This window comes from Malaclemys terrapin, chromosome 1 (genome assembly GCF_027887155.1).
Source record: "Malaclemys terrapin pileata isolate rMalTer1 chromosome 1, rMalTer1.hap1, whole genome shotgun sequence".
In the NCBI taxonomy this organism is placed as follows: domain Eukaryota; kingdom Metazoa; phylum Chordata; order Testudines; family Emydidae; genus Malaclemys; species Malaclemys terrapin.
The window spans coordinates 187,112,356-187,125,943 of NC_071505.1; the positions used below are offsets into that span (position 1 = coordinate 187,112,356).

A 13,588-nucleotide genomic window follows, 5' to 3' on the forward strand; every position below is an offset into this window, starting at 1 on the left:
GAAAGCTTAGTTCAAATCCAGGGTTAGGTCACAAGCAAAAATTAGTAGGTGGTCTCAGCCTTTTGTGGGCATTGTAAACCACACCATTCATAACATTTAGCAGTTCCCTGGTATTCTAATCTTAGGCCTTTGTAACAGGCTGATAGTGTTTGCCTGAAACATTACCCCACTCTGTTAACAGGTGTTGATACTGACAATAAAAGAAAAAGTAAGTTCTGCTGACTCAGAGGCAGACGATTCTTTATACTACTTAAATATAAGAGAGGTGCAATTGGCTTTCTAGGAAAGAGGATCTAAGATGTGGGCTGAGCAGTGAGGGAAGGAGCATTAGACACACACTGTTTGTGGAGAAGGTTTGAGGTGATCTTGATTATCTGTTTTTTTTTATTACTTATTATTTAATAAAGCCAAACCCAGGAAGGGGTTATAGTCTCTTGGCTGTGTTTGTAAAGCAAGTTGGAAAAAGTGCTTGCTCAGAGTCTCTTTTGATCCAGGTTTTGCAATTCAGGACTGATATTGATTTACAGATTTGTGCAAGATTTTATAGTGTCTGCCTGCACGTCCCCTGGCTTGAGGCCAGCTAAGTATTGTTGGTGTCTGACTTTCATAAGTACTAATATTTTTTTTCCCTAAAATTTGTCATGGATTTAAAATCCTTTACCTGCTGGTGCTGAAAAGCAGTGAAATTAGATTCTGGTTACTGATTGCTTACTTTATTCTATCTCTGTTTAGTGTAACTGCATAACTATAAGGAAAGTAATGAAGAATAAATCTGAAGTAATTTACCTGGAATAGTCATAAATTAGGAAGTGGTAGCTTGAAAAAGCTCAAGCCTTCAGTCCAGCATTGCACCCAATGGAATAAGTGGGAAGACATTCTGAGGAAGACCTCAGCTGGCCCCAAGTGATGAAAATCATGGAAAGGAAGTTTCATGTCACTAAATTATTAATACAGTTAAATTAATACAAACTGATTCCTCTTAAATTTGTTTAGCTATTACTCATTTGCACTTGATCCTTAGGCAGGCAAAATTCCTGTTGATAGCAGCCTAGTAAGAAATGTTCTCTTCAAGTCAAATTTGGCATTTTAAAAAAATAGTTGTTCCAGTCAGGATAAGAAAAGAGTAATGAATTAATCAATAACATTCTGCTTTTTAACAAAGAATATGACCTGGTTAGCAAGGGGAAGTTATTCCATATTATGCTATAAGATTTTCCTGTATGAATAAATTGAGGTACCTTAAAAGGATGCTGAGGGAAGAACAAAGAGAAAGAAGACAATGGCCCCAGATAAGGACACCGAGTACAGACTTGTCCTCCCCACCCCAAGTTGCTAGCATTGTTTTGCCCAGACTGGGAGCTAACTGCTCACAGGGCTATAAATGCTTAAAAAGTTACTTAATCTGTGAGAAGCAGGATGATGATAAGGACAAGGCAGCTTTCAAAGGAAACTCTTCCTGAAGCAAGGGGTTGAACTGGTTGGTGAGTTAAGGGAACAGACTATGCCAGCCAGCCCCTAGTTGGACTTTGAATGTGTCTTAGGGTACATCTACACTACAGCGGGGAGTCGATTTAAGATACGCAAATTCAGCTACGTGAATAGCGTAGCTGAATTCGACGTATTGCAGCCGACTTACTCCGTTGTGAGGACGGCGGCAAAATCGACTTCTGCCGCTTTTTGTCGGCGGCGCTTACTACCACCTCCGCTGGTGGAGTTAGAGCGCCGATTCGGGGATCGATTGTCGCGTCCCGACGGGACGCGATAAATCGATCCCCGAGAGGTCGATTTCTACCCGCCGATTCAGGCGGGTAGTATAGACCAGACCTTAGGCCATGTCTGCACTACAGAGTTAAGTAGATTTAAGTTTCATCGACGATCATAAACTGCTGTAATTACATTGCTTGTGCGTGTTCACACAACGCTCTTTCTGTCGGCGGAGAACATCCACAGTTGGTGCTCTGGCACTGAGAGAGAGAGCAGTGCACCGTGGGTAGCTAGCCCACTGTGCAAATCGCCAACTTCTCCCACTAGGAGTTCTGGGAATGGATCACAATGCATCATAGAGGTGGGATCACTGCCCCATGATGCAGTTTTCTCTGTTCCATGATTCCAAGGACTTCTGACTGTATTTCACACTGTTTTTCAACTGCATCTGTAAACTTTGCATCCGCCATTTCTGCCTGAAAGCATGGATCCTACACTGATCACCTGACTTGTGATGAGCTTTGTGAACACACAGAGGCTGATCCTGCAGTATTTCATGAGCTGTGAATCTGAACAGGAATCCGTGGTGCCTGCCCTGCTGTGTACCATGGAAAGAAACAATTCAAAATTGATGTTGGCATTCATTGAGCAGCTGCATCCAGTGGACTATCACTATTGGGCTCGTGAAACAAGCACCGAGTGATTGGATTGGATTGTGATGCAGATATGGGATGATGAGCAGTGGCTGTATAACTTTCATATGCGCAAAGCCACCTTCCTTGAACTCTGTGTGGAGCTTTCAAGGACATAAAAATGAGAGCTGCCCTAACGGTGGAAAAGCATGTGTTGATCACTGTGTGGAAGCTGACAACTCCAGACTGCTACCAGTCAGTTGCCAATCAGTTTGGAGCTGGGAAGTGTGCAGAGCCATTAATCACCTTCTGCTCTGAAGGACTGTGACTCTGAGCAATGTGTAGGAAATAGTGGGTGGCTTTGCAGCAATGGGATTTCCTAACTGCGGGGAGGCGATAGATGGCACACATATCCCTGTTTTGGCCCTAGACCATCTTGCGATGGAGTATATCAAGAGAAACGGCTATTTCTCTATGATATTGCAAGTGTTGGTGGATCACCAGGGTCGTTTCACTGACATGAGTGCAGGGCGGTCAGGGAAGGTGTGTGACGCATGCATCTTCAGGAACACTAGACTGTATAGAAAGCTGCATGCAGAGACTTTCTTTCAAGACAAAAAGATTCCAATAGGGAATGTGAAAATGCCCATAGTGATCCTGGGAGACCCAGCCTACCCCTTACTCTCATGGCTCATGAAACCATACACCACAGCTGTTAGGAGTGCTTCAACAACTAACTCAGCAAGTGCAGAATAACCAAGAATGTCCATTTGGCAGATGGAAGGGTCACTGGCGCTGCCTTTTTGGCAGGTTAGACCTCAACAAGGAAACTATTTCCAGGGTCATAGCAGCCTGCTGTGCTCTGCATAATATTTGTGAAACCATGGGGGAAAAGTTTGCCCAGGGGTGGAACTCTGAGGTGGATCACCTGGTGGCTGATTTTGAGGAGTCAGACACCAGGACTATTAGAGGGGCTCAGCGGGGGGCTATTCGAATCAGGGAGACTTTGAAGCAGCATTTTGACAATGAGCCCCAGCAATGTGTCTTTCAGTAATGAATTGAGCCAAGCATTGTTTACTTGCCACATTGAATGACCCCTGTAATGATTCCTGCATGAGCATTAATTGTAGTCTGCAAATGTGGCGATTACTACTGTGTATGAATTTCTGTTGCAACCACCTTGCATAGGTCACAAATAAAGAAACACTGAATTTGTAAGACTAAATTTTTATTAAACTGCAATGCCCAGATTAACATTTCTTATAAGGGACATGACAGTGAGCGGCACTCTCTGAAGTGAGTATCTCACAGCTGGGTGTAAGTCCAGATTTCGTTATGGGAGATGTCCCTGCAGGTGGAGTGCCAGGGGTACCGTGGCAGGCCAGGAAGTGCAAGGAATGTATGGGGGGAGTTTGGGAAGAGCATGGAAGGCAGGGAATTGAGCACTACAGTGCAGTCAGGGACCCAAGCATCTCTGTTTGGTCCTCCGTGAGCTTTATTATCTGCTCCTGACCCTGTATTATCTGGCCCTGGCCCCTCTCCTGGCTATTAATTCCTAGCTTTTTGTTTGTCTCTCGCCATGCTCTGTGCTCACTATCAGCCTGATCTGACAATTGCAGCACTTCATGAAACATGTCCTCCTTACTCCTCCTCATTTGCTTCCTTATCTGATGGAGGTGTTCCACTGGTGTGTAGGAGCTGGCCCTCAAGCACACATCTGCAGAAGCAAAAGAAACAGTACACAGAGTCAGTATTGTGTGTGCACTCACTGTCTTTGAGAAAGAGGTGTATGTAACTTTCATTATTAATTTTCCTTGACAAGCACGCACTAAACAGAGCACTAAACATGGTGAGTTTGGCCGGGGGGATGTGGGGAGGGGATGGTGGAAATGGTCTGGGTGGTTTCAGAAGGGGATCAGTACAAGCGTCTAAGGATAGTATTTTGAATACTGGCACCGTTTTCCACAGGCGGGGGCAACTGAAGCTGAAATCACACTACTGAGGGTAACCAAAGATTCAGGGGTGTATTTCCTGCATGCGTGCGGTTTCCAACAGGTTCTATATGCTGCTACCTGTGTGCTGCTTTGGTGCCTCCAGAAGTAATTGCCAATTGGTGCAGCAAAGTTTCCTACAACAGGGGAAGAAACAAAGCAGTTCTGCCAAGGAACCTTCGGCAAAGGATTGTAGCGTATCTGCAGGAAAGTTTCCTAGAGATCACTATGGAGGATTCTCAGGAGAACTTGGTGTGCATTAACAAACTTTTCCGCAGCACCCCCACTGCATAGCTGCACAGGGGAGCAAGAAGCAGATGAAACAATACCAAGTGTTGTTAATTTCAATCTCTTCTCCCATGTGCACCATGTAACAAAAGAAAGGACACCTCTAGCTCATATAACCATGCACTATCAAAGCAAAATGAGTACTTACCGGAGCTCCCCTCTTTTGCTTCAGGCACACTAGAGCCGGACTGCTGTGACTGGCTAGATCCCTCTGGAGTCAAAAAGAGGTCTTGGCTCACCTCGCCATGCCACAGGACAAGCCTGTTGCTTGTTCCACATCATCCTCCAACTTGACCTTAGTCCACCCCTTAGTCTTTGGGAATGACTCCACTGGCCACAGCCTCCAGTCCCCTCAAAGTATCCATGGGGCTCTTGGTGGTGAAGGTGGGGTTGCTGCCAAGAATGGCGAGCAGCTCCTTGTAGAAGTGGCATGTTTTTGGCACCGCACCAGAGTGACGGTCGACCTCCCTTGCCTTCTGGTACATCTGCCTCAGCTCCTTGATCTTAGCATGGCACTGCTGCATACACCTTTCATGCCCCTTCCCATCCATGCCACAGACAATCTGCTCGTAGGTGTCAAAGTTCCTATGTCTGGATCGGAGCTGCAACTACACAGCCTCCTCTCCTCACAGACCCAACCAATCCAGCAACTCCTGTGTACTCCAGATGGGAGCATGTTTGCTGCGGAAAGCCGGCATAGTTGGCTGGGAAGATGTGATGTGAGCTGTCCATGCCAAGCAAACAGGAAGTGGAATTTCAAAAATTCCCAGGGCTTTAAAGGGGGAGGAGTGCAGGCCTCTGTATCTGGCTGTAGGGCAGCAGAGTAAAAACTGCTTACCAAAGCGGTCATGATGGGCATTGTGGGACACCACCTGGAGTCCCCTTAGGGCGACATAAACAAGCACAGTGTCTACACTGACAATGTGTCACTCTAACTTTGTCTCAAAAAGCTCTGTGCCGCTCATCAAGATGGTTTTATTATGTCGGTGTAGCAGGAGAATTAAATTGGTGGGAGGAGAATTGTGTGTACACCTCCACTGTTTTGTCAATGAAGACTGACTTTTGTTGACAAAATTGTGTAGTGTAGACAAGGCCTTAGTAATGTCATACAGTAGAATCTTATAACTTTACATACAATGTTTCCATACATATTTTACCAGTACAATAATGATCAGCAAATTATGACTTTTCAAATTATGCCTCTTCAAAGCCATACTTGTTGTACAAAATTTATCATAGTCCTGTAAAAGGGTTGAACATTGGGGTACAGACCATCACACCTCCTCCTTACAAAGCTGTGGCTAACCCAGAGGCAGTTGGTCAGGGCCCTCTTTCCTGGACAGGGCATCTGCTGCCATGTTGTCTTTTCTCTTTATGTGCACAATTTCCGTATCAAAATCCTGAAGAGGCTCCAGTGTAGAAGCTTGGAATTTGAGCCTTTAGGTTTGTTTAGCCTAATCAATGACTAATGATCTGTTAAGACCCTGAATTTTCTATTGAACAGGTAGGGCCTGTTCTTTTGAACAGGATAGTTGCTTAACTGCCCACACTATAGCATAGCATTCCTTTTCTATGACAGACTAATTCTATTCAGTTGATGTACATGTTTTGCTTAAGAAAGCAATTGCGTATTTCATGTTATTCTCCCCTGTTTGCATCAGCACAGCACCAACGTCTGATGCATCTTTACGCAGTTTAAGCATTTTGTCAAAATCAGGGCTAGCTAGAACAGACTTTTCAGACAAAATGTTCTTTACCTTATCAAATCCTTCCTGGCATGCTTTCATCCAACCGACTTTGTTTAGCTTGGTCTTTTTACATAAATCTGTGATGGCAGAGACCATGTCACCAGACCCACACACAAACCGCCTGTAATAGTTTACCAGACCTAGAAAGACTGGATTTATTTTTTGGTTTGGAATATATGCCAATTTACAATAGCTTCAACTTTCAAAGCATAGGGATGTTTGACCTTCCCCTACCCAGTGTCCCAAATAAGGAACTCTGGATACTTCAGTTTTACAGAGGCTTTTATAGTTAGACCTGCCTCTTTGAGTTTTGACAGCACAGTTCCCAAGTGTTCTTTGTGATCAGCCCAAGTGTTACTAAATACTGTAGTGTCATCCACACATGCTCTTGCAAAGGTCTGTAGACCATTTAACGCTGGTTTACCAGCCTCTGGAAGGTGGCTCCAGCATTAATTAAATCAAATGGTAACACTGTGAACTCCTAGAGTCCTATATCGGTGATGAAAGCAGATTTTTTTCTGTGCATCCTCATCCAAAGGGATCTGCCAATAACCTTGAGTTAAATCAAAAGAATTGAGATATTTAGCTTTGCTTAAAATGTCCAGTGTATCATCCGTTCTAGGCATGGGATATACATCTGGTACTGTAACAGCATTAAGTTTTCTATAATCAACACAAAACCTTATAGTGTTGTCTTTCCTAGGGACCAAGACCACAGGTGATGTCCAAAAGCGTACCCTGGGTAATGGCACTTACATACTTCAACTTTTATCTTAATCCTCAGAAAGGAGCTGATTGCCAGACTGGAACAGGCAGAAAAGGAGAGCATGGATGCTGCTCAGCTGACTAAGGAATATGCAGAACTGACAGAGGAGAATCGGACATTGAAACTGGCTCAGACGCAGTGTGCAGAGCAACTGGAAAAGCTTAGAATACAATACCAAAAGAGACAGTGCTCTTCATAACTCTCAACTAGCCAATAAGAGGCAGTCAAATCCAGTCTTTGTTTTGTGCTGGCCAAGAGGTTTTAAAAAAAGGTTCTGTTGTAACACTTCACTAGAAATACAGAATATATAAAAGTCTATATTTGATTTAATGCTTGCCAGCCGGTAGCTTAATATAATGGATATTTTATTTCAAGTAACATAATTGAAGCTAATCTAGCCCCATTGTATGTTCTAGTAGATCAGATTTCTTTTCTAAAGATATTTCTTCCAATTTAAGAAGATATGGACACACTAGAAACTGATATAAATAGTCTCTATGTTGGGAGTTGGACCATACTAAGTCGTACAGCAGGGGCAGTTTTAATATATGGAACACTGGAACACACTCATGTGCTTCTATTTTAGTTTAGTTTCCTTTTTCGTTTTTATTTTTGTCATGCCTAAAATGTTTGGAAATTGTCCTAAATCTAATCGGGCTATGGCTCAAGATTATGTTCCAAGTATCTGGCATGTTGATAATGTCAACTTTAGGTTGTTTTATAAATTCTCATTTTTTAAAAAAAGTACTTTCATTAAAATAGCACTAACTGATCATGTTAATCAAAGAATTATATTGCCAGTAATCATTTTCAAGTTATTAAATTGTGAAGAAACAGATAAGAAAGTTTTCTTTCCACTGCCATATACTTGGCTAGAAATTCTTTTCTTTTTAAAATTCATTTGTACTTTTTGGCATGCAAGAAATGGAAAAGTAATGTATGGACACTACAGTGGTGAATAAATAAGAATTTATGGTTGCTAATGGAGAATACTTCAGTAAAAGTACCATATATTTTGTTTTTATTTTGTAGGCTGTTTTGGAACAGAAATGACTGAGGGTAGATACTAAGCAGTTCAGTGATATATGAATAACTGAGAGTTAAAATGTCTGTTTTTCCTTGCTCTACTTATCACTGTATTTTCCTAAATCAATTGAAAATCCTTTGTTATACTTCCATTTCTATTCATACAGTATTTTTTTCATTAAAAGTGGATATACAAAAAAAGCTATTTTGTGCCCTTCACTTCCTTAATCTTCCCCATATTTTAAACTCTGCTCAACTGGAAGTATGTTACACTTTTGTGAGGTTAGAATTAAATACACAGATTTGATGATGAGGTTACACTTTTAAAATTAAAAATGTTAGGAATTGCAAAAGGTAAGATATTCACTGTAACCTTTAACTTTGACCCCATTCTTCTTGTAGGACCCAAGATTTATAAAAAGCAACAGAGGGTCCTGTGGCACCTTTGAGACTAACAGAAGTACTGGGAGCATAAGCTTTCGTGGGTCAGAACCTCACTTCTTCAGATGCAAGACTTGCATCTGAAGAAGTGAGGTTCTGACCCACGAAAGCTTATGCTCCCAGTACTTCTGTTAATCTCAAAGGTGCCACAGGACCCTCTGTTGCTTTTTACAGATTCAGACTAACACGGCTACCCCTCTGATACTTGACACCAAGATTTATACTAAATTAACCTAGGCAACTCTCACTGAAGTTATTTAGCACCAAATTTTACCCCAGCTAGTGCAGCACAGAGGCCTAAAGGAGCCCAAGGTGCCCCCTTACATCTCTCTGCTGGCTAACAACATCAGGTAGCATCACAGACTTGAAAGTAGGTTCCATAAGGCTGCTGCTTACTTCCTCATGGAGTATGGGGACAGGACGGGGTGGGGAACAGGCAGAATCTCAGCTCCAATCTCCCCAGCTCACAGGGCAGCATATCTTGTACTGGGTCTATACCTGGGGCAGTTTACTCTCTTCCCATAGCAGTAGGAAAACAAGAAGGGGAATGGTGTCTGAGTCACAATCTATTTTCCTGGGATGCTTAACGGACATGTAATAATGTGCTGCCCCTTTTTTAGGGCAGATCATTATCTCACAGTGTAGTCCTTGTGTGTACAAATTTGAAAGCAAAACTGGATCCATACATTGAACAGCATAATGAATAATATAAAATACTTAAGATGTGGAATGCGGGCAAGGTAAGAACTTTGAGACAAATTCTATGCTGACATACACTCTGTGTAATCTTGTTGTCTTCAGTGGGATTGCACTGAATGCATGACAAATATTGTAAATTCTCGGTTTCCTCCTCCCTATGGTATTGGAGTACTGTGGTCTCGCCACCTGCAATAAATCTGGAATTCTTTAGATAAGGTTCTTATTCAAAGCCCATTGACATCAATGGAAACTCCCTTTGACTTCAATTAATTTGGGATCTTTTATTCCACTGATCCGGTCTTTTTCCATTTAGCCAAACGCTGTTTTTCCCCTCCTTTATATTGTTAATTAGAATGCACAATCAAAAATAGCTCACTTTAATTTACATATATGTGCTAACATGAACGCACATGTTTTTGAGAATAGCAGCTCAAAGACATTTCATCACCAGCAAAATGAGTAAAACCAAAATGGAGGTAGCTGAAAAAGAAAAAAATAATCAAGAAAATACCAAATAAGAGAAGAAAAACTAAAGGATCTGACAAGTGAACAAAATTACATCCACTGAACTTTGCAAATCATTTGTAGGAAAATGAAACTGTAGAAAACTGAGGATAACCAAGAGGCTACTCACAGTGTGTAAAGTATGGTTCAGTCAGATTAGCCTTCTGAAAAGAAACTGTTTGTTTGTTTTTCTACCAATGGGTATTTTAAAAAAATACTAAAGCATGAAATAATAAACTTTTACATAATCAGAGTAACTATTGTGACAGGGTCAGGCCAGCTGGCTACAGGAGAGTAATCCTGTTGGTATCCAGGAAGTCGGCGGGCAAAGCCCCACCACTGCGAAAGGACCTCCCCCCAGCCTAAGGGGAGGATCCACAAGTCTGTGATTACAGGAGAGTGATCCTATTGGGATCCAGGAAGTGGGTGGGCAAAGCCCGCCCACTGCTAAAGGATCCCCCCCAGCCTAAGGGGTGGGGGTCCACAGGACTTGGAGACCAAAAAATTACGGGGGACAACTAACAAAAGAACAGGGACAGGAGTGAGGTCAAAGGGTCAAACGAAGCGAATCAGACGGGGACACCGAGCAGAGAACCTCGGACAGCGCCCACTGCTCCTCGAAGGCGTCAAGGGAGCCAGTGGATGCCACCCAAAGGAATTCTGCCCGGATACGTGAACGGACGGAGGATCGGAAATAGGCCCCAAAGTCACAGGAGACTCCATCGGCCAACCTCCTCACCCTGGTTTTATAGATGGCTATTACAGGAGAGTGACAGAAGGCAGATATATTAGTCTCAGGTTAAGTAGGTCCCTTTTCCCTGGGTAAGGTAACAGGGAAGGTTCCAGAACAATCAGGAACTTTCTGGAAACAAAGCAGACAGGCTGATTAGAACACCTGCAGCCAATCAAGAAGCTGCTAGAATCAATTAAGGCAAGCTAATCGGGGCACCTGGGTTTTAAAAAGGAGCTCACTTCAGTTTGTGGTGGGAGTGTGAGGAGCTGGGAGCAAAAGGCGCAAGGAGCTGAGAGGGTGTGCTGCTGGAGGACTGAGGAGTACAAGCGTTATCAGACACTAGGAGGAAGGTCCTATGGTGAGGATAAAAGAAGGTGTTTGGAGGAGGCCATGGGGAAGTAGCCCAGGGAGTTGTAGCTGTCATGCAGCTATTACAGGAGGCACTATAGACCACTTCAATCCACAGGGACCTGGGCTGGAACCCGGAGTAGAGGGCGGGCCCGGGTTCCCCCCAAACCTCCCAACTCCTGATCAGATACAGGAGGAGTTGACCTGGACTGTGGGTTCCACCAGAGGGGAAGATATCTGAGGCGAACAAATCCGCCAATAAGTGCAGGACCCACCAAAATAGAGGAGGAACTTTGTCACACTATGTAGTCTTGACACCCTGGGTTTTTCTTAAAGCAACAACACTGCTAAATGATTTAATACCAATTACATTTTATATGAAAAGATTTGCTCATGATTTGTGTTCTTTTCCTCTACTATTTAGAGGTTTATGACTGAACTATTCTACTAAAAAAAATGTAATACTATATACAAAAGAAGATTTTAGGCAATTATGTTAAAGGTGATTTTATATTGTATTTCATCTCAGAAATTTTGAATGCCAAGTTCTGTCTCTCTGAGTGTACATACCCAGCTGCCAGTGAGATTTTTAACTTTATGAACTTTGCCTACCTCTAACAATTGCAGTTTTCATATGGAAAGAGAGTAGAGTGATCTAATTTTGGCACCAATGCAGCAGTGGTCTTTTTTAGTGGATCCCAATAGGTTATTCAGTCTGAAGATATTAAACATATCAGTGCAGTAACATAAATGCAGTTATTTCAGGTCAGGTCACTAGAGAATGGTGGGAGAAGAAAAATGTGCTAAAAAAAATCTAAGTTTTTCATTTCCAATTACTATTTACTTCTTTACAAACATACCTAATGCTGAACAAGCTTACTTAAGTATTCCAGTTAGCAAGGATATGACTCATGCAGTCCTGAAACTGCCAAATGCTAGGGTGATTTTATAGATTTAAAAAAAAAAAAAGGCTGGAAAAGAAGAAGCTGCAATTTTTCAGAATTGTTTCCTTTTCCTGGAACATGTTACTATTCCAGCTCTCTTGTGAATTTATGATCTTTGGAAAATTCCTAGAATTGATGCTTTTAAAAATGTGGCTTATTACAGGCTAGTTCTTAATGAAAGATGGAGATTGTTACAAACAGGCATAGGTAAGGCAGATAAGTTCTTTCCCATACAGTTGTGCTGCGGTTCCGTGGCATGAACCTTTATGCTAATATCACATCAGCCATGGAACCCAGTCTGAGCATGGAGCTGACCTATCTGAGGTTCTGGTGTAAGGTAAGTGCATTTTTTAAAAATCATATATACTACATGTTTTTCAAATAAAACATTTTTATGCATAAACAAGATGTCAATGTTCTTTGTTGCTGAAGCTGTGCAATAGTTAAAATAGCATAATTACTAGATCCTACATATTAGAGAGACAAAGTGGGTGAGCACAGGTGCCAACTTTCTAATGTGCCGGAGGGTGCTTGACCCCCTGCCCTGCACCAGGTCCTGCCCCCACTGCACCCCTTCCTCCAAGGCCTTGCCCCCACTCCAGCCCTGGAGCACCTATGGAGTCGGCGCCTATGTAGGTGAGATATCTTATATTGGACCAACTTCTGTTGGTGAGAGTGACAAGCTTTCAAGCTACACAGAGCTCAAAAGCTTGTCTCTCTCACTAACAGAAGTTGTTCCAATAAAAAGATATGATCCCGCCCACCTTGTCTCTTAATATCCTGGAACAGACATGGCTACAACAACACTGCATACAGATCCTACCTATGGCAGTTTGGTTTCACACTCCAGTGGGGCTCTCATTGATTTTATGTTATCAGAGTAGTGGAGTTAGGGAAATCATGGCAGTGTGGGAGCTGATTATCAAAGCCGGACTGGACATTGTGCTTGTTCTCTGAGAAGTTACTATTTAAATAGCATTGTGAGGTTTCACATCTGTTTTGGTGTCTACTGCTCAACTTGTTCACTTTGCTACTAAAAAGTTGAGGGTGGGTGTTTCTAACTACCCACTTATTTAAGGCAAGCTGTTTGTTTTTGTTTGTTTCCTGGCTTGCATTTCATCACCAGTAATAAAGTTTCTGTGGCCCAAATTCTGCCCTGTTATACTCAGGTAACTCTGTTGTAACTACAATAGCCAGACCTAAACCGGACTTGTATGAAATCCTCAAATTCCTCTGCTCCATCCACCGCAGAATCACATCACAGAGTGGGATTTGACCCATAGAAATGCAAAATTGACACCATATCTAGCCTTCTTCTCACTAGCAAATGATCATCAGTTGGCATATGCTTTTCAAAGACTTCAGTTAAGTCCTAGAAGAGTCTTGTATCCTAACCCCTTTAGAGCAATGGTACAGGAAATCTTGAGAGGGTTTTGTATGTAACATTTATTTGAAGAACATAGAATTAAAAAAAGGGAAATGTGGATACTCCTGCAGAATGCAATGATAGAAACATTTGCTGAAAGAGTGTATTATTCCCTAATGAAAATCCGCCAACATCAGCCAGATGCAAAACAGAATTCTTTTTATCAAATTCTAGGCAGTGTTGCTAGATCAAGGTTGCCCAACACTTCCCAATAGAAGAGCCAGTTTTCAGTTGCTTCTAACTTTGCCAAACTTTCTGTTTTGGGCTGGAATTTTCCATGCCAGGTGTCAACCTCAGGCTGATATTTAATTTCGAAATTTTCAGCCAAAATAGTTCAG

General features: G+C 42.4%; 1 protein-coding gene across 9 annotated transcripts in view; it reads left to right on the forward strand.

Moving 5' to 3' along the window:
- The window catches only part of MAP3K7CL (MAP3K7 C-terminal like), a 79,824-nt gene extending 71,478 nt beyond the window's left edge, over positions 1–8,346 (forward strand). For all 9 annotated transcript variants that reach the window (XM_054047770.1, XM_054047804.1, XM_054047779.1 and 6 more), the window contains one exon: positions 7,148–8,346. In XM_054047770.1, coding sequence (XP_053903745.1) covers positions 7,148–7,328 — 181 coding nt within the window. In that variant the 3' untranslated portion in view covers positions 7,329–8,346. The remainder of the gene's footprint in view (positions 1–7,147) is intronic.
- The last annotated feature ends 5,242 nt before the right edge of the window (positions 8,347–13,588 follow it).